Source organism: Rhinoraja longicauda, chromosome 5 (genome assembly GCF_053455715.1).
Source record: "Rhinoraja longicauda isolate Sanriku21f chromosome 5, sRhiLon1.1, whole genome shotgun sequence".
In the NCBI taxonomy this organism is placed as follows: Eukaryota; Metazoa; Chordata; class Chondrichthyes; order Rajiformes; family Arhynchobatidae; genus Rhinoraja; species Rhinoraja longicauda.
The window spans coordinates 51,528,805-51,551,194 of NC_135957.1; the positions used below are offsets into that span (position 1 = coordinate 51,528,805).

At 39.6% G+C, this 22,390-nt stretch overlaps 1 protein-coding gene across 3 annotated transcripts in view; it reads right to left on the minus strand.

The window, feature by feature from the left end:
* l3mbtl3 (L3MBTL histone methyl-lysine binding protein 3) overlaps window positions 1-22,390 on the minus strand; it is a 94,634-nt gene that overhangs the window by 58,206 nt on the left and 14,038 nt on the right. For all 3 annotated transcript variants that reach the window (XM_078399538.1, XM_078399539.1, XM_078399540.1), the window contains exons 2-8: window positions 12,625-12,764; window positions 12,300-12,411; window positions 11,766-11,922; window positions 8,009-8,156; window positions 5,030-5,129; window positions 4,084-4,178; window positions 2,055-2,159 (exon numbers count right to left, since the gene is read on the minus strand). In XM_078399538.1, coding sequence (XP_078255664.1) covers window positions 2,055-2,159; window positions 4,084-4,178; window positions 5,030-5,129; window positions 8,009-8,156; window positions 11,766-11,922; window positions 12,300-12,411; window positions 12,625-12,741 — 834 coding nt within the window. In that variant the 5' untranslated portion in view covers window positions 12,742-12,764. The remainder of the gene's footprint in view (window positions 1-2,054; window positions 2,160-4,083; window positions 4,179-5,029; window positions 5,130-8,008; window positions 8,157-11,765; window positions 11,923-12,299; window positions 12,412-12,624; window positions 12,765-22,390) is intronic.

A 22,390-nucleotide genomic window follows, 5' to 3' on the forward strand; every position in this document is an offset into this window, starting at 1 on the left:
AGGTAAAGTTTATGACCCTCTACCCTATTCATGGCTCATAACATTATGTACTTCTATCAGGCCTCCCTGCTACCTCTGGCATTCCAAAGAATACAATCCAAGTCCGTCCACCTGTTCCCTCTAGCTAATACTCCTTAATCCATGGATCATTCTGGTAAACTTCCTCTGCACCCTTTTCAAAGCCTCCACATCATTCTTGTAATGGGGTAACCAGAACTGTACGCAATAATCCAAACGTGGCCTAACTAAAGTCCTATAAAGCTGCATTATGATTTCCTGACATATCAAATGCCTATCCAATGAAGGCAAGCATAACATATGCCTTCTTTACCCTTCCATCTACTTGTGTTGTCACTTCCCGGGAGTTATGGACTTTGAGCCCAAGATCCGACTGTACATCAATGTTGTTAATGGTCCTGCCATTAATTATACATTTTCCCCTTACATTCAACTTCCCATTAGTGCAGCACTTCACACTTGCTCGGATTAAACTCCATCGACTATTTATCTGCTCATTTCTATTGCAGAAAAGTTGTGATGGAATCCACTATCTGGGGTGTTGTCTACATCAATTAGAAACAGATAAAGGAGTTAAAGATCATGTAACCACTGCTAAACGTACACCACTGCAGAACCCTCTCTTGGAGTGAATTATGACAGGTCAGAGTTTGATAAACATTAAGGTGATAAATTTATGAAGCACTAGATGACCCGTGGACCCATTGGGTTCCCGTTGTTACTAAAGGTTCTTTAGTAACTTGTCAGTTTCCGAGTTGAACTAAGTTAAAGCGCATGTTGCAATCAAAAGCACTTGAACAATTGGTTGGGCAGAAAGCAGCCAAAATGGTATACGATAGTGCAACAATTTGAAGGAAACACAACCCGTGGACCTGTTGGGTTCCCGTTGCGACAGCTCTGGGGCCGGGGGCGGGCGAGGAAAGGGGAGAGGGAGCAACTCATCCCTGCCCCGGGTGGCCATCGCAGCGGCCAGCAGTAGGAGAGCGGCAAGGCACTGCCCCATGTTCGTCCTGCCAGCGGCCATCTTCTTCGACCTTCACTCTACCGCCACGCTGCACCACGGGAGGAAGGTCAGGCGATGGGTGCTGGTCCTCCAGGCGCTGCTGCGCAGGCGCGCCGCTGCCAGGCCCAGAAACCCTCCCCCAACTGTGCAGGTGGGGCTGCCAGGCCCATTCACAGTATAAAGTTTATTAAAGTTTATAAAGTGAGTTACTTTTAAAATATAACAAAACTCGATGACCGTGGACCTGTTGGGTTCCCATTGTGATGCAAGAGACGTTGAGTTATTTCAAATTCCATCTCTTCATTCCTTCTGGGCGCGCCGCCGCCGGGCCTGGTAACCCTCCCTCAACTGTGCAGGCGCGGCTGCTGGGCCCGGCCAGTGGGAGCACACTGCGTAGGCACGACTGCCACATTGAAACTTGGCCCATTCACTGTATAAAGTTTATAAGGTGAATTACTTAAAAAATATAACAAAACTTGATACTGCACACCACAGGTGAATGGCGAGTAAGGTGGCCCTAAAATTGTTGCGCTTTCATGCTCCGTTTTGGCTGTATTTCGGGGACATACATATATGTATATATACACACATACAAGATGAGATTTGCTATATATATATATATATATATATATAGAGAGAGAGAGAGAGAGAGATAATCCCAGAAATATGGATGAGAGCAAGAAGAGCACCAGAAAATGTTGCTGGATGAATTTATTAAACATTTCCTGATGGTAAATAATAATGGAAATAAATTATTGCACTTGAAATAACACAACATATTGAAAAACATGTTTAGCTAAATTTCAATTCTTAATTGATAATAAGCCACAACTTGCTGACAACTTTCAATCATCATGGTTTGAAGAATTATATAAAATGAAGCGAAGACCTCATTGGAACCAAAATGAAACATCATAAACATTTTGAAAATAGAGTTTGCTGTTACTCCCCTGCTGTCTACTCCATTATGATTACCAAGGTAATGCTTTCCATTTCCAATTATGTTACTAGTAATTGATATTAAATGCCATACCTCAGCCACAGTAAGAACACAGTACATGGATGGATGTTCTGGGTCAACCCCTTCTAGTTTCATTCCAACTTTAAATCCATTTTTGCTCTGTGGAAATGATTGATACTGAAATAAAATGAAAGAATGTTAGAAACATACACTTTCATGGTACAAAGTAACACTGGTCTACAGAAGCAAAACAAGAACATTCTAAACAAAGGATAAGGCTAGTTTTTGAAAAACAGCAAACATAAAGTGCTTTACTAGATCCAAATCAGTTTGAAACTGGCCCCAAGCCAAAAGGATAGAAGGAACATTTTAAAGAATCATCATAAAAGAGGAGAGAAATGAAATAACAGCAAATTTCAGAAAGATTAGTTTTTCCACACCTTGGGCGCAAGCGTCCACTGGTACTTGGACAATCACAATACTTGAGGTGACTACTGACCAGAAGTCTCAGATCCCCCACCTATTCCAATAACCTTTTTTTATATAGTTCAGTAATCATGTTATTTGATTTGCTTCCCCCATTGATTTGGCATCAGGGTTATTCAATTTACCAATACTCTGTGTGTGGAAATCTACTCCTATGTTATAGTGATTGATATATCAGTCCGTGGTGCTGATAATCACCAAGGGCAAGCTTGATGGATGAGCAGAGTCCCCATTTATGTGGCTCTGAGTTGGAGCAGCTAAACTTGCTCAATATACGATTTTTCTACATTTGTCCAAAATTTCTATGTCTCCATAGACTAATCTCTATTCAATTACATATTTTATTGCTGCTAATTATCTATTGATTGCAGAATTGCTCAAACATGTTTTTGGTACTTTTAGGGAGATAAGCTTTACACTTTTATATATAGTAAAGAGCATACATAATGAAATTGGTCTGTTGCAGATGAAGGAGTGTAATGGTACTCAGTTTGGTTAAAATCACATGGTTTGTTTTACTTGACACAGTTGCATATCAAGCCTGCAAATTGTGGCTCACATTTTATTGCAAGAAAATTAATTGCATTAGACTTTTGTTTCAGCATTGTGCAATTTAAAGTCAATTCCACTACCCTTCCCCATCCCCCCACCCTTTTCCCCATCCCAGTTTAGATCATATCATAACGGTGATGTAACATTCTAGGAACTCAAATAGATACTTGTGCACAGAAGTTCTGTAATTTTAGCATTATTCCTCATGTAATACTTGTTCCTCATGCAACATTTCAGGGGAACTTGAGCAATCAATTTTGGACATTCCTAGAACTGCATGGTCTTCCTGAACAATGTTAGACTGGGACATCTGCCAGGAATAACAACTCATCCTTCAGACCACCCACTTTACTTCATCCCCAATTGTGCATTGACATTGCCATTTCCTTCCTGCTACACCTCCTGAATTTGCCACTTTTCCCCCTCTCCACTTCCCCGAAATCTAGCGACCCCCAAGTCCCTGGCCGTAATCCCAATATGGATCATGGACATACCAAAGTCCAAGACTTGATCTACAACCATTAAAAAATCAACTACTTTCCAGATATTACCACCACCACCCAATCATCCAAGTGTTTCTTAATTTTGCTCCTCTTCCAGATACCCAGGTGTGCATAGGAAGGAACTACAGATGCTGGTTTATATCGGACACAAAGTGCTGGAGTAACTCAGCAGGTCTCTCTGGAGAAAAAGGATGGGTGACGTTTCAGGTCAGAACCTTCTTCAGACTGTTCAGTCTACCCACATATGCATGATGGGATTCCAACTACCTGCACAAAAGCCCACCCACAGCCAGCTATGATTATCCATCCAGTACACCAGGCTCTGAAGCCTCCATCTCTACCCAATTGTCTCCAAAGCCAATGAAGGTGCAAAATCCAAACTTTAAAACAGAGGACAGGATGGCATTTTCTTGATGTTGTAATAATGACTGACATATTGCTGCTACATCTAATGCGTTGATTAGGATGCACAATCTCTAAAGCAATGGCATGTAAATTGAACCACACACTGTGCATACCCCATGACCCGATATATCATTTAATAGTTGTATAATTCTAACCTCTCTAAAAAGCTTAGCAGGTGCCGCCACAGATTTCTCCTCTTCCAAATAAGAAGCCCAACACCAGTTTTTTCTCTTTCCTCCAAACGTTAAAGCTGTAAAGTAACAATAAGTTATAGAACATGTTGGGCAAATTAGTTTCTAAATGCATAATATATATTGGCAGTATCTTATAAAACAGGTTTAAATTACACAAAACTAAGTTACCCAACAACTATTTATATGTGGTAAATAAAGCTTTGATATTCAATTTGAATGTCTGTCTTAAGAGCTATTGTACTGTCCAATAACACCTTAAAGTTTTATTTTTCCAAATCTATTTACTAGAAAAATATTTCATCCAATGGTCCAGAAAAAAAGCCCACAAATTTGGGTCAAAAAATTAGAGCACTTTTAAATACAACTCACTTATCCAACCCTGCCTTTGGACCCTATTTTATTCCACACATTACAAAATGGTATCCCAGCCAATCTAATGAAAATGGTTAACTGTAAACTCATATTATCAATCAAGACTTAGGAGCAAACTTGGTTACCTGTCCAACATTTGCAACAATTAGATGACCACATTGCCCATTAAGTAAAACTGCCATAGTCTTAAAAGCATAAAAGTATTCTATTATGTGATATTAGAAGACCTATGGGATTAATTTCCTCTGGTTTTCCTGTAGCACGGGGCTTCAACTTCAGGCAGTTTTTATTTACAAAGTAAACAATTTTAAACAAAGAAGATAGATTTAGCTGCATGCTTGCAGTAAATATCGGAAGAATATAAATTAATTATCTTTTTAGTACAATTCTAAATTTTATAATATTTTAAATGACTTAAATCTACTAGTACGAACAAGAAAGTAGAAAAGGAAGCTCTGCACTTCCCCAGGGTTATTTGGTCATTAATTGATTATTAATTGAATCTTGGCCCTAATTTTTTTATTCAGCAACTTACTTTGTTTTAATAATCCAGAGTCACATTTTCTTTTTCTCCGAGCACGAGTTTGGCTGTTCTGTGTTACTTTGAGCATCTTCAGCTCTCCCGGTTTCTCTTCCTAAAATGCATAAATGAAATTATGTTAAACCAGTCACTTCATTAACTAGCAAGGCCTTCTTTTGGTTTGAAAATTCTCCTAACCATGGCGGTCACCATACTTAAAATACAATGACCAGTAAGCAGAACCTTGCCCAACCCGTCCAAACTAATCCTCGGAAAACAAGGCAATAAAGTGGGTTACAATGCTTCCAGCCAAATTCACTCATGCCAAATGTACTGGAAAGATCAAGCACCTCCACACATGTATGCAGAATATACATTGGTCCTAACACGCAAGGAAGCACACAACAGAAAGTGCCAGCATCAACACTTTTTCGCACTCTCGGTTTACCAAGATATTCCGTCCATAAGGACTTTCATGACACTGGCTGATGCTGTCTTACTTCTGGCAGAAGGCTATTTAAAATTTGTAACGTTGTGAATAAAGCAATATTAAGAAAATTTGAGCTGCAAATAGGCTCAGTGTAGCAGCTATATTAACATTCTTTAACAAGAGATTTGTTGGTCAATTAGCATTCTAAATCTTCTAGCCTGCTGCCACTCATCTGTATTTATCTGCTCTCAAACATTTTCACCTTCTGAATAATAGATTGATAAATTGACTACACAGTAGAGTTACTGGATTTTCCATAACCCCACCTGCTGAGCCACCTGTGCACACTGATCTACTGCTCAAAACCTCCATGCTTTGAACAAGAACAGTCCTTGAAAAGGAATTAGGTTCACCACTGCCTGCAATCAAATTCCACCTCACAAGAGAATTTCAGAGAAGACAAAAAAATGTTGTTGTACTATTAAGTTAAACATGACTATTTCAAAAATTGTTTCCGATCTTTTAAATCCTATGGCAGAGGGTATCTTACCTTGAACTCAGTGCACAAGTCTCACATTGTACAAATACAAATTTTGGTAGAAACTTAGGAGTTAAAAGGGCTAGACCTTGCTGACCCCTCTTCCCCACCCACAATTGTGCCTGCAGTTCCCTCATCCACCCCACTTAGTCTATCTGGATATAGTCAGCCAATCTCAATGGCAAACTGTAGCCCAGAATCATGGTCTGGATGGCAACATTTAAAAAAAAATCTGTATTTAGTCTTTTTTAGAATGGTTAACAAAAAAACCCACACAAGTAATTGATACATTAAGGTTTAAAACTGTTCAAGCTTTAAAAAAAATAACCACCTATTCTTCACGCTACAATTTCCAGCCAAATCAGTGAGGTTTTGAATATTGCTTCAGGTCTGATCTTCAGCAGGATGAGAGTCAACTTACCAGCAGGAGAGTGAAGAATTTTATCCAGAAAAGACCCTGACCTTTGACCCTGCATGGCGACTTGTCTACTAATGTAAACTAACATCTCTTTTTCCCAGCTCTAACAAAGGGTCTCTGACCCCAAATGTGAACACTTTCTCCTTCCACACCTGCCTAGCCTGCTGAATGCTTCAACCCTTCTGATGTTTTTATTTCAGATTTCCAATAATTTGATTTTCATTGAACTCATGTATTCTGTCTTCCAAGTTTGCTATCCATTAAAACGGCAATTAATTCTGGACGTCCCCATTTCACACTGCATTCTTGCAAGTGTCGGATTAATTAGTTTTAACAGATGAAAATCAGCAGTTACACCGGCAGGAATTTTCAAAGCCGAAATTTGTTTTGTTCACAGCACAAATTATTTTAAACTGCATTTTCACACTGGCAGTAATTGAACTTTGATTTTGTTATTTATTATATAACTTTAGTCCCAGCAACTAAAAGTAACTGAAATTATGTGAACATTCTAATTAATCCATTGTGGAGTCTGACTGAAATGCTTTCCATGTTGAATGAACACTCCAATATTTCTACATGACACATTCTGTCAGGAATCGTGCTTGCATTTGAATCAGCCATTTTCCCATGTCAGATGGGCAGGTCATTTCTTGGACAACACTCTTTCAAAACCTTTCAAGAGAAATCAGTTCACACAAGCCCAATCCAGGGACATTTCAATTCAACTAACTTTTAATGATTGTTTTTGCTCTACAGTTGTTCAACATTGAAAATATGAGTTGTGTAGGATACCTTTGCTTTATTTCCTTACTTGTTCTCCTTCAAGTCTCCAACACTCTCCATTTTTCAGACCTGCATCATAAATCCCAAGCTCAAAACCTTTCCCTTTATCTATCAATCCCTCAATGATCAATTTGGATTTGCCTATGGTCACTCAGTTCCAGACCTCTAACATTATGGTAACAACGTAGAAAAGCTAAATGCCAGAAGGTCAGGGCACTATTGGACCTAATAGGTGGCCGTTTGGTCCCAAAAAATACACTGCGGTTCCATAACTCAAACTACAAAACCCTACATACAGATTAGGTTCAAATAGACCCAATTGGTTGAGTGCCCATTTTCCATGTTACTAGGACAGGATATACTTTAGAGAAAAATATGTCAAAGATGTGAAATGTAGCACAACATTCCAATTGATAATTATAATGTTAGTTTATTTGCAACATTTCCTCCTTTTCAAAAGAACCTAATCATCTCCAGCTAACAATGAAGATTTGAGACAGACAAGCTATATTATTTTCATTTAGTGGTCCTAAGAAGGGTTGATTTAATTCTAGTTAACTCCACATGGTTTAAGAGTTTGAGGAAAATTATTTACACATTTGGTAGATGGCAGAACTCCCCGACAACTCACTGAGTTTCTCCGGGAATATCTCATGTTGTATCCCTGGTCTTTGATGAGCTACAGTGATATTTTTAAAGTGTCAACATGCTCAGAAAATATAAATCTAGCAGGTATTCAGCATTTATTCTTTGAACACTAAATTTTGATTGGTCTCTGCTATAGGTTCTCCCAAACAGAAAAAAGAAGAAACTAATACATACAATGTCTTCCTCCTCTTCCTTCACCATCACTCCATTTTCTTTAATATCTCCTTTTAAAGACAGGGCTGGCTTTTGTCTTTTTTTTCGATTGTATTTAGAAACCTCTTCGCTGTTGCATGTTGGTAGTTCCTTTTTTGACATAGATACCCTGCAGCAAAATAATTTTAAAAAATCAACAGAAAGTCAATGGGGGGGGGGGGGGGGGGGGTAAATTCAAGAGCCGTAACCAGGTGCAAGGATCATAAAGGGAAACTATCCTGAGGCCCTGGATTGCAATTCAGGCAGCATGCCAACTTTACCGTGACTGCCACTGCTTACTTCTGCATGGGACCTGCAAAAGGGAGTGTCAAATTCCAGTTAAAGCTGCCGTGCATTGCTCACTGCTCAGCAGCATCTCTTAAAAAGAATTGCATTGTTGGTAATCATACAAGAAATGAATCTAACCCAGAAAACACCCCTGATATGTCTCCTGCCTACGTAAACATTTTTTAAAAAAAATATTCTCCACAGTTCATTCCTGGTTTCTGCAACCTCCTCCAGTTCTACCTCCTGTAACTATAATACTGTTGTGCATTATTCTTTCCCAATCTACCATCTGGTAAACCTTCCTATAGTTTTCCACCTGCACCTCTGCCAAGATCTTTTTTTTAAAGCATGCTCCTATCATGGCCTGCTACCCATTTCCTACATGCCTCTCTAAGACACCTAGCTAAAGCTAATATTAGTAGCCTTCCCATTACTGCCTGCCTCACTGCATTTACATTACAGCACAGTTTGTATTCCGTCTTCCTTTTGTTCTCGTCAATACATGTCCGATGCAGAAATACAAGAGGAAAAAGCAGTGAGAGAATTGTGGCAGAAAGAGCACAGAAATAAATATGTATTTGCTGCAAGATTTTAAAACACTCTTTCTTCAGAAATTGACCACCTTCACTCTTCGTTCTGGAGGCAAGAACTGGCCACCATCAACTACAACCACCCTTTTTAAATTGAGGCTTGACTGGCTAACGCAGAATTTTCCTGTGATTTCCATCTATTCCAATTTCAAATTGGTAGAAGACTGATTCTGTAATGGCAAAGACATGCCAGGAGTTGAGAAAAATTGGTAATTCATGATTTCTGACTGAATGTGAGAAAATTTATTTGGATTCCAAAAAATTAATTACATATTAGATGTGCTAGGGACATTCCACTGTACACACAAATACATCAGGAAATGCACTCGACAACTCCAGTTCACAATCATGGAATCTGATTCAAGCTAGTGAGGAACATTTAGCACTAGGATGTCCTTAATTGTGAGTCTGTGGCATGAGAGGCAATACCTGTTCAAAAAGACAATGCCCTTAAATTGCCTGGATTATAAGAGGACTTGTTCAGTACCTTCTTATTTCTCCGAAGGGAGAATTAGGTGGCTTGTGCAGTAAAATAATGCATCAGCCTCCTTACTCCACAAGAACACTTGCTTTCAGCAACTGAGTAAAGTTGACTGATCCATTTATGTAGCTCGTTTCCCATTTGACTGTAACCTCGAAGGTTAAATAACTAGAAACTAAAAGGGGTAATTTAAGACATAATAGATGAGAAACCACTTTACAAAATCAAGGGACGAGTGACGAGGCTTAGTGCTCAAAGTGCATAAATATATTGCAGTTTGTATGTGGAACAATGGAATTTCATGGAATTCTAGTGGCATAATGTCAAACCATAGCAAAGCAAATTACACAATGACATGCCAGGGAATATGGACAGGCAAAGTTTCAGGTCGAAAAAGGTGTTAGGATTCCAGCATCTGCAGTTGCATATGTCCCCAAACTATTGTATTGTTTTATAAGTTTATTGGCTGTTGAGCATTCTTGGAAATAATAGGCCACAGTATGAGTATTGGTCACATATTACCGAAAAGATTGATTGAAAAGGGTTCAGAGGAAATTTACGGAGCATTGTTAAGACTGGAATATGTTAAATATGATGACAGATTGTACAAAAGACAAAAAAAAATTTAGCAAGGGAATTAAAAAATATATATAAAGAGACTGAGGCAGAGCAAAATAGATCAATTACTCTTTACAGATGTGACTAGAACGAGCGAGTACAGATTTAAAGAATTGAAGAGATAAAGGAAATTAATTTCACCCAGAGAAACATGGGGTTTGGAATACACTGCAAAAGCTCATCACATTTGAAGGGCACATTGATGTCTACTTCAAGAACAACAGACAAGTGTTTGTAGATGGGATCAGGTTCGGCAGCTATTTTCTCCACCAGCATAATAGGGTTAAATAACTTCTGTCTCTGTTGTAAATTGTTCTACATTCTGCAAATGTATATGCTTACAACTAGCCAAGAGAAACAAAATAAGACTAATCATGAGATGGGCAGGATGGAGACACTCATAATGACACTCAACAAGCCAAGGAGGAAGAAATGAAGCCCTTTTTTTGCTACATTAATGGCAAAAATTAAGGCCTGCAGAAAAATGGTGACCCATCTCTGTTCCTTTTTTCTGTCTCCTTCAAAATTGGTAATTTAGACCTTCTTGGATCTTTAGATAGAAGAATCGTGTTAGAATGGTTGTGGATATTCCTTTTGATATACAATCTTTACAGAGTAGTGAAAGTTGAATCTGTGTTAAGGGTGGAAGTGTTGCTGGTCACAACTTCTACTATGGCCAACCCATTTCCACACAAATGCTGGGTGGCTTTCCCTTAAAGCTCGATTTAGAGATCCTGTTTTACGCATTAAACACATCACTCTGGAACCCTAGGATTAAGACAATCACATGTCGTTTGCAAACGTGGCTGACAGAGATGACTTGTCATTTCTCACTGAATACACCGTCATAGACTGTAGTGCACAAAGGTGTCAAAATATTTGGAGCTTTAACTAAACAACTATAGTTCAGTAAGAATGTTGGTCCTGCATACATCCTACATAATAGGGTAATATAAGTGTTGTTTTTAGAGTCAATGATGGTGCCAGAGGAAATAGATAGCACATCATTCAATCAGAGGAGAAATCAATACCAGTGTCATAAAACCCTATTCAACATCACTTAACATGTCTGCTCTCTTGTAGCCAGCCTTGTATAGTCACTGTTTCAGCAAGCCAGGATGGCCTTAACACTAAAGAGCTACATTCTCTCTATTGCCAAAGTAGATGTTGCAATTGGTCAATTGAATGGGTACTTCAGATGCTAGAAACACCACCATTTTTTATTTTTTTTTAAATAGCTAAAGCATCACTCACCAAGAATATTTAAATTTACTGCTTCTTCAGAGGTCCACCAGGATTTCCTTATGACCTTATTGGTGATATTTGTTTTTTTGCTGTTTTTAATAGCTACATGCCAGAATATGGAAATAAGTTCAATTTAAAACTTTGGTCCAAGTTCAAAAAGACAGGCACAGGAACGCCTAAATTTCCTGTGCAACTTTCTGTGGCTTAATGCTTAAAACTATAACCAGTGATGCAACAAATCAGTATTTCATAGGAGCCCTGGACTTCTTCTTGGCTCTTGCATAAAACAGTAGAGGCTTTTATTTTGCCTCCTCAAAATTACTTTGTCCATCTTCACTCAAGACCTATCCATTTCTCCAGCAGCTATTTATTATTTTTGTCTCAGAATTCTTGCAGAATTTTCCCTTCAGAAATTAAGTATATCATATTTGTTTTTCAAAAGATCAAATTTTGTGCCTACTCGATCGCAAAGCAAAAAATAAAAATCTTTTAGTAAACCTAAAAACTAAGAACTTACTTGTCCTTTGCTTGCTGCATACACTTTTCACTGCAAAATTTACTTCCATGCCTAAACTCCTCAGTCATCCCATAATGACCGCAATTCTCACAGCAAAGTATGCCCTCCATACTGGGTGGCTCCTCCGTGTTTGATGGAATGAAATTTCTAGATAAAACTAAATGACAAAAATGCAGTGCTTTTTAATATCATGAACATAAAATAATGTCACATATGTAATTGATAAACTACACATCAATATTATTAATTAATAGTCAAACCAAAAATGCAAAATTACAAGTGACAAAAATTCCCATTCATGAAAAAACTAGCAAAAGCTATCAAATGAAAATTCATGTTCAGTGTTGAATATGAAATTATGCTTCCTGCTGATTAACACTAGAAGTTTAGTTGCTCAAGGAATTTAGGCTACAAAATATTACCTTGCTAAAAACAAAGGTCAGTTTTAGGAATATAATCCAAAATTAAGTTATTGCACAAAATACCACAGTAAAAAAAAACCCATGGACGATCATCTCAAAATACTGCACTGACCTTCTTGTGCAGTGGGCACATTCCATGTTGTTGTTGCAGTTGCCTTTTTTATTCTATCTACTTCTGTTTCATCTGTGATGATCTCCAATGCACCAAACTCATTTATTCTGAACTAAAGTCAAAAGATGTTAATAATATCATTCGTCATTCATAATGTCAATCACAAATAACAAGTTTCTAAAAACCCAGGAAAATGCTTTTCCTACACTAATTATGTCCATTTGCGACAGGTAATCCTCGGTACATATCAGCAGTGGATAAAGTTTCCTAATCTGGCAGTTAAAAACATTTCAATATTATTTTTAGACTTTTATACAAGTTTTACCTTTAAATCACTCCCTGGAAGTGTAGCTATTCCATCCTTCCAATCCATAGCACTGAAAACATCAAAATCCTGACTACCAGTAGCAGGAGAGCAGTCACTCACAATGCTTTTCTCCATCACAGTTATTATTGTTGCGAAATCTATTCAAGGAAAAAAATAAAACAGATTTGTATGACACATGATTTTGACTGACAGTGAAATTAATATATTAAAAAATCTTTGACCAAATGCCTATTGGAAACATTCATTTACTTCTTTACCTCATTCCACCCAATATTTGTTCTTATCTCAAGGAAAATACCTGCACAATGGCTTAGATGGCAACCATTGCTAGTCCACCCAGCCATGGGGCCCCTTAAACCCCATGCCACACAGTTAGATAGGCCACTTAAGTGAAATACTGGTGAGGAGATACAGGGAAAAAGTAATAAGATTCCAAGGTACTAGAAGCTCCTAGCCGCAAAGAATCAGATGCCGACACTTACTCATGCCTCAAAAATGCCAAGTAATGACCATCTCCAACACAAGGGAATTCAATCACCTGCCCTTGTTGGTCAATAGCATTAACATCGGCAAATGATGCAATATGAATATACTGAGCGTCGTCATTGACCAGAAACCCACCAGGACTACCCACATAAACAGTGTGACTACAAGAGCAAGGCACAGGTTGTGCATTCTGAGACAAGTGACTTACTTCCTGTCACCTCAAGTTCTTTCTATCATCTGCAAAGGCACAAGTTGGGAATTTCATGGAATATGCTGTACTTGCCAAAGTGGCAGCTTAACACAACCACCAAGGGCAATGCAACCCACTTGACTAATATCTCATTTACCACCACAAATATTCAACTCCTCCACCATTCACCAAGGCTACTCTGATAACAGCACCCACTCCCTGCTCTTGATGGTAGAGTTCAAGTTTCAGGCACAGGAACATACCATCTACATGCTCCCCTCCAAGTCTTGACATGGAGACATGTCACTATCCCTTGGTGTTTTTTGATTTGAAAATAGGTGCAGGAGGAGGCCATTCGGCCCATTCATTGTGATCATGGCTGATCGTCCCCAATCAATAACCCGTGCCTGCCTTCTCCCCATATCCCTCAATTCCACTAGCCCCTAGAGTTCTATCTAACTCTCTTAAATCCATCCAGTGATTTGGCTTCCAATGCCCTCTGTGGCAGAGAATTCCACAAATTCACAACTCTCTGGGTGAAAAAGTTTTTTCTCACCTCAGTTTTAAATGGCCTCCCCTTTATTCTAAGACTGTGTCCCCTGGTTCTGGACTCGCCCAACATTGGGAACATTTTTCCTGCATCTAGCTTGTCCAGTCCTTTTATAATTTTATATGTTTCTATAAGATCCCCTCTCATCCTTCTAAACTCCAGTGAATACAAGCCAAGTCTTTTCAATCTTTCCTCATATGACAGTCCCACCATCCCAGGGATCAATCTCGTGAACCTACGCTGCACTGCCTCAATTACAAGGATGTCCTTCCTCAAATTAGGAGACCAAAACTGCACACAATACTCCAGATGTGGTCTTACCAGGGCCCTATACAACTGCAGAACCTCTTTACTCCTATACTGAAATCCTCTTGTTATGAAGGCCAACATTCCATTAGCTTTCTTCACTGCCTGCTGTACCTGCACGCCAACTTTCAGTGACTGGTGTACAAGGACACCCAGGTCTCGCTGCACCTCCTCCTTTTCTAGGTCCAAATCCTGGAAGTGCCTATCAGAAGGACTGCAGCAGTTCAAGAATTTAGTGCACTATCACCTTTTAAGGCAAGTGCAAATTGACAATAAATATTGACCTTGCCAAGAATGCCCAAATCTTTAAAAAATAGCACTTAAATAGTCACAATGGGTGAGAATGGGCTGAAGTCACAAGGGGAAAGCAAGCTTTTGGAAAGGTCACGCCCAAAGATTTTCTTATAGGATCTTTGGAAACAAAAATTAAATAAATTACCCCAAAACAAAATTAACCTCAATTTGTCCAGTTCATGTTCTTTTCATGCCAGGCTAATTGACAAAGAAAGCAAGGCGATTAAGGAAATGGCAAATACAGATCCGAATTTCTCAATTCATGACTGCAGGGAATTATCAATGGATAGGCCCAGGGTGAAATTGCAGCTGCATTATATTGCTTTAGTATTTTTGGGATGCTTGTGATCCTACTGGTTGGATATACATAATAGTGACAATCTGAGTTGTTGAGTCAGATACTGCAAAATCCATCTTTGTTTTTTTATTGTGTCTGTGAAGTGCATGTTGTTCCTAACTGCCAAATCCACAAACTTTTTTAAACAATTCTAAAGAATAGACAATCTTTGGACTTGCCTCGGATAAAAAGTAACTCCATTTAGAAATGCAGCTCAACAAAATGCTCATATTCTAATCCAGTGGCACATTTCAGTAATTATATTCCTAATGATTCATGCCCAAAGGGTAACATGTTTTATCTACAACTCCTTAACTAGAGAGAATCCTCTGGTATGATGAATCTCACTGCACAATGTTGTGGTAATTATATAGTAACACATCGATGCAGAGGTGTGAAGGTGGGCAATATCCCAACAGGCACTTGTTAAGATCCTAACCTGTAGAAATCAAAAGGCATTGGTGATCTTCATTTCACCAATTAGGAAAGCAACATATCAGCTTGAGGCAAGGTTGTCACAGCCTCCTCCCAGATGTGCAGTAACCCAAGATACTGCACTTCAGATACACAGCCTGATTTACAAGCTTTACAAGATTTACAGCCTAGAGTGTAAACGGCATAACATAATCTTCCAGGTATCCCTTGTAGTCTTCACCTCTTCCTCATAGGAAACAGACATAGTATATAATTGGCATTACTGTGAGAAACAAATAGTCAGATGTATTTAAGAATTTTTATCAGTGGGCAAAATAGATCATTTTTCTTTCCCCCCCAAAATCTCTTTCAGGGTTCCAGCTCTGTTCTGCTAGGAGGTCATCTGTGAAGGAAGATGGCGGTCTACTTTTCTTTTAACGTTTGGCTTTATTTTCAAAGAGACGTTACTTTCAGTCTGAAGGTCCTGACCAAAAACATCACCCATCCATGTTCTCCAGATATGCTGCCTGACCCACTGAGTTCCTCCAGCACTTTGCGTCTTCTTTTGTACACCAGCACATACAGTTCCTTGTATCTCACTCTCTTACTTTCATTTGGCTATGTTTCAACGTAAAATACTCAAAGTATCCAGGTTTCCATCACGTTCTGCAGTTTTGGTCTCCAAATTTGAGGAAGGATATTCTTGCTATTGAGGGCGTGCAGCGTAGGTTTACTAGGTTAATTCCCGGAATGGCGGGACTGTCATATGTTGAAAGACTGGAGCGACTAGGTTTGTATACACTGGAATTTAGAAGGATGAGAGGGGATCTTATCGAAACGTATAAAATTATTAAGGGGTTGGACACGTTAGAGGCAGGAAACATGTTCCCAATGTTGGGGAGTCCAGAACCAGGGGCCACAGTTTAAGAATAATGGGTAGGCCATTTAGAACAGAGATGAGGAAAAACTTTTTTAGTCAGAGAGTTGTGAATCTGTGGAATTCTCTGCCTCAGAGGGCAGTGGAGGCCAATTCTCTGAATACATTCAAGAGAGCTCGATAGAGCTCTTAAGGATAGCGGAGTCAGGGGGTATGGGGAGAAGGCAGGAACGGGGTACTGATTGAGAATGATCAGCCATGATCACATTGAATGGCGGTGCTGGCTCGAAGAGCCGAATGGCCTTCTCCTGCACCTATTGTCTATTGTTCCCCATCAAAAAATAGTATCACGTTCAAATTTGGAAAGCATGGAAAGTACCAATTTCTCACCAAACGGTATCCAATCTTTACAGTTCAGATGCTCCAATTAAATAGTAATCAAATAACAGCGGGAAAAAAAGATTAATTGAGCGTTTCTGGCAATCAAAAAATTTGGAAAGAACATTAAAGTTAATTTCTCAAATGTGGACTCAACATGATTTAGGAAAAAGTTGAGTGGCCAAAAACAACAGCATTAGTGTGAAATTAATGCAGATCCATAAAATAAAACTCAGCTTCTGAAATCTTTTATCTGAAAGTGTTCCAGCACTGGCTTGAAGTACATCCTTCAGTTGGGTAATGTGCAATGTCTTAATCATGCATGCTACATTGATACATGATTTTTTCTTTAAAAATATTATTAGTGCTTCTTTTGTGGGGGAATATTTATAATGCAAATAAGTGTGCCAAGTAGTCATATATGAAATGCTGATGGAAAGGTGTCTTTCACAACTTACAAGCTGCTTGCTTACCCCGACTCTGTCTGAAGAAGGGTTCCGACCCAAAACGTCATCTATTCCTTCTCTCCAGAGATGCTATCTGACCTGCTGAGTTACTCCAGCTTTGTGTGTTTATCTTCGGTCAATAGCATTACCACCTTTTTTTAAAACTGCTATTTAAATGGTCTGGTGAGTATTGGCAATGATTCGTATGTGGAGGAGAGTAATCAAACCAAACCCAACCTCAGCAATCTGTTAGATTCACGTCAATAAGTGAGTATGCATTAGGAATCATAATCAATTCTCTCTTCCATGCCAACTGAAGTTTTCTGCTGCATCTTAGTGCCAATATAACTTAACTCACATGTCTTTTTCCTGGGGTACGGGAATCAAAAACCAGATGGCATAGATTTAAAGTGAGAGGCTAAAGGTTTAATTGGAACCCAAGGAGCACCTTTTCACGCAAAAGACGGTACGTATATGGAACAAGCTGCCAGAGGAAGAAGTTGAGGCAGGTACAATAATAATATTTAAAAAGGCATTTGGACAGTTTCATGGATAGAAAAGATGTAGAGGAATTTCAGCCAAATGCAGGCAAATGAGATTGGCTTAGGTGACACATATTGATTGGTTAAATTACGACATACTAGACTATTTTTGTGCCGTATTACTCAATAACATAACTTGGTTCAGCATAGCTCCAGTTCAAGTGTAATCAGCCCGAGGAATGATCCGGACATAACATGCCATCGTTCCACGTTCACCAGAGATGTTGCCTAACTCCCTTAGTTACTCCAACATAGAGTCATAGAGTGTGGAAACAGGCCCTTCTGCCCAACTTCCCCATGCTGATCAACATGCCTCATCTACACGAGTCCCACCTGCCCCCATTCGGCGCATATCCTTCCAAACCTATCCTATCCATGTATCTGTCTAAATGCTTCTTAAACATTGCGATTGTCCCTGCCTCAACTATCTCCTCTGGCAGCTCATTCCATTCCACCCCTCATCCTCCTCCGCTCCAAGGAATAAAGTCCTAGCCTGCTCAACCACTCCCTATAGTTCAGACGATCGAATCCTCAGTTTAGGTTATCGTCATGTGTACAGAGGTACAGTGAAAAGCTTTTGTTGTGTGCTAACCAGCCAGAGGAAAGACCATAAATGATCACAATAGTGCCATTCGCAGTGTGCAGGTACATAAGGGAATAACTTTTAGTGCAAGGTAAAGCCAGTAAGGTCCAATCAAAGATAGTCCGAGGGTCCCTGATGAGGGAGATAGTAGTTCAGGTCTGCTCTCTGGTTGCAGTAGGATAGTTCAGTTGCCTGATAACAGCTGGGGAAAAAAAACTGTCCCTGAATCTGAAGGTGTGCGTTTTCACACTTCTATACTTTTTTCCCCGATGGGAGAGGGGAGAAGAGGGAGAGGCCAGGGTGCGACTTGTCCTTGATTATGCTGCTGGCCTTGCCGAGACAGTGCAAGATATAAATGGAGTCGATGGGAGGGAGACACTAAAAGCTAGAGGTTGGATTGTGTGATGGTCTGGTCTGCATCCACAATTCGCTGCAATGTCTTGCAGTCTTTGATGGAGCTGTTCCCAAACCAAGCTGTGATGCATCCCCATAAAATGCTTTCTATGGCGTATTTGGAGAAGTTGGTGAGGGTTGTAGGGGACATGCCAAACTTCCCATGCCTTCTTAGGAAGTAGAGGCGTTGGTGTGATTTATTGGTTGTTGCTTCAATATGGGTGGTCCAGAAGAAGTCATTGGTGATATTTACTCCTAGGAATTGGAAGTTTTCAACCATTGGAATGTCTTGGCAACATCCTCATAAGTCTTCTCTGCACCCTATCCAGCTTGACATCTTTCGTATAACATGTTGACCAAAACAGAACACAACCTATAAATGTGGCGTCACCAACATCTTATGTAATTGCAGCACGACCTCACAACGTTTACACCCAATACTCTGATGAAGGCCAATGTGCTGAAAGCCATTTTGAACACCTTACCTGTGACGCACATGCACTTCTCGGTCCTTCTGTTCTACAATAATCCCCAGAACCCAATCATTCAGTGAAGGCCCTGCCAATGTTATACTTCCCTCTGTATTAAATTTAATCAAACATTCCTCAACCAACCATTCCTCAACCCACCTGCACAACCAATTAAGGTCCTATTGTGCAGATTGTGCAGGCTGCGCAGCATTTTGTGTCATCTGCAGTTCCTTAATTATGCTGTCCAAATGTCGTTAGTTATTCTCCAGAAATTGGTCAACACAAAACCCATTAGCCAATTTCTAACTGGCTGAGATTCTGCAGTGAATGAAAAATTTTGCAGCGCTAGTCACTCAACCCAAAAAAAGCCAGCAAAGGTGTTTTGCATAACTCATGGATTGCGTTTACATATTCTGACTCATTGTAGTCTGGAATCCATTATAAAAAGGAAGCTGTGGAACCCATTATAAAAGAACCTGCGATTTTCCAAAACAATTATATGATTACTCAGAATGAGCAACCAGACCAACAATCTGCTGGTGGAACTCAGCGGGTCAGGCAGCATCAGGGGAGGGAAATGGACAAGTCTTTTGTGTTGGGACTCTTCACCCGAGACTGGGTGGTATGGGGTCGGGGTGTGGGGGAGCGGGTAAAATACAGGATTAAAAGCGAGGTCATGGATAGACATAGGAAAGTGAAAGGGACAGAGGGGAGGGGGGTGTGGGTGAAATTGGGCAAATTCAATGTTCATAGCATTGGGATTTAGACTACCCACGTGGAATACGAAGTGTTGTTCCTCTAGATTACATTTGGTCTCGCCCTAGCAGTGGGAGAGGTCAAGGACTGGTAGGTTGATTTAGAAATGGGAAGAGGAATTCAAATAGCCTCAGATGGCAATGGTGGAGCAAGCGCTCTGCATACTCCTTGTCTGCGCTCGGTCTCACCGATATAAAGGTTGCCACATCAATAGCAATGCAACAGTTTGTTTTTTTAACAGTTCTGAAAACAGTAGTGCAGAAAGGTATATAAATGACCAAGTTTCATAAATAAAAATGTAAGGAATATTTATCATGGGATTGAGTTTATGACTATATACATCAACGATACAAGTTATTTTCCGGATCAAAATTTTTACTCATCAATATTTATAATATATCACAAAGACTTCCCATACTGACATACCGACGACTCTATTGTCAAAGCGAGTCCGCATACAAACTGGAGTGACAGCACCTCATAATCTGCTTTGATAGCGTGCAATCCAACACTCAACATTAAACTCTCCAATTTTAGGGAACTAACCTACTAACACCCCTCCCTCCTTTATTTCCCCCCCCCCCACACCGCATTTCCATGTGCCCCACTTGGATGTACACCTATTTCTCTCTTTCCCCTTCCCCCTCCACCTATATTCCTCGCTCCGGCTTTACATTTTGCACATCTTCTATCCTCATCCCACACTTTTTCATCTTTTCAACTCTGGCAATGAAAACCCCCTTCCCAAGCATTTACTTTTCATTTGCCAGAGTTTATCCCATCCCCATCTCTCTTCCAGCTTTCTCACAACACCCCTCCCCCACTACAATCAGTCTGAAGAAGGGTACCGACCCAGAACATCGCCTACCATGTTCTCCAGAGATGCTGCCTGACCCGCTGAATTACTCCAGCATGTTAACAAGTCTGTTTATTACAGATGCAAAAGAAATTGACCTTCTGCAGGGTATATCACCGTCAATAAATTCTGGTTTGTTTTATTTGACTAGAATCATCTGTTTCCCAAAGTAATGATGTTGGTTACAATGCATGTCATCATCATAATCACCAGATCTAGGTCATGCATTTATTTTATATATATTAAATTCACCACTAACAACAATTTTCTAATGTGTTTTAAAAATTGAATTATTGTCAAGTTCATTCATAAGCAGACTTCAGCTCAAAAGAACATGCATTTAAATGTATGTGACCTACATTTAATGAAAACTCAAGACATTTCTCTAAACCAATACATTATTTTTGAAATGCTGTCACTACAGTATTTTTATTTGTTGAGAAAACAACTGACAATTTGCAGCAAATTCTCACACTTTGCCAAAAGATAAATGACCAAATTTATGGTGCTGGTTAAGGGATTGACTGTTGTTCACGTATGTGTAGAATTCAATGCTACTTTTAAAAAGTCACACCAGATCGATCATGAACTCATGGATCAGATCTTGACTAAAAAATTACAGTTAAGAGGCCAAAGACCAAAAATGCAACTCTGTCTGAATACTTTTATGAAATGTTAATCTGGATCATGGACTCAAACCCCAAGCCATCCTGATTGATCATACTGCGACTTAGCTGTGGTTCAGTAATTCAGAAGTGGGGACTACTCAACCAGAAATATGCAGTCAAATATCCCACCACAACATACCTGGGAGAAACCAACAGATTGTCTTAAAGATAGAAGATGCAGGATCATTTCATTCCTAAGAGGAAGAAAGATTCTAAGGGGAGTAAGAGGCAACCGTGGCTGACAAGGGAAGTTAGAGATGGAATAAAACTAAAAGAAAAGATGTAAAACATAGCAAACAGTAGCGGAAAGCCAGAGGAGTGGACAACTTTCAAAGGACAACAGAAGGTAACAAAAAGGGCAATACGGGCTGAAAAGATGAGGTACGAAGCGAAGCTGGCCATAAATATAAAGTAGGACAGTAAAAGCTTCATTAGGTATGTTAAGAGAAAAAGGTTAGTAAAGACAAATGTGGGTCCCTTGAAGGCAGAAACGGGTGAAATTATTATGGGTAACAAGGAAATAGCGGAAGAGTTGAAAAGGTACTTCGGAACTGTCTTCACTAAGGAAGACACAAACAATCTCCCAGATGTAATAGTGGACAGAGGATCAAGGGAGACAGAGGAACTGAAAGAAATTTGCATTAGGCGAGAAATAGTATTGGGTAGACTGATGGGACTGAAGGCTGATAAAGCCCCGGGGCCTGATGGTCTGCATCAAGGAGGTGGTTCAAGAAATCGTGGATGCATTGGTGATCGTTTTCTAATGTTCAATAAATTCATGATCAGTTCCTGTGGATTGGAAGGTAGCTAATGTTATCCCACTTTTCAAGAAAGGAGTGAGAGAGACAACAGGGAATTATAGACCAGTTAGCCTGACATCGGCGGTGGAGAAGATGCTGGAGTCAATTATTAAAGAGGTAATAATGGCACATTTGAATAGCGGTAAAAGGATTGGTCCAGTTCAGCATGGATTTATGAAGGGAAAATCCTGCTCGACTAATCAGGAATTTTTTTGAGGATGTGACAAGTAAAATGGATGAAGGAGAGCCAGTGGATGTTGTGTATCTAGACTTTCAGAATGCCTTTGGTAAGGTCCCACACGGGAGGTTGGTGAGCAAAATTAGAGCACATGGTATTGAGGGTCGGGTATTGACATGGATTGGTTGGCAGACAGAAAGCAAAGAGTAGGAATAAACGGGTCCTTTTCAGAATGGCAG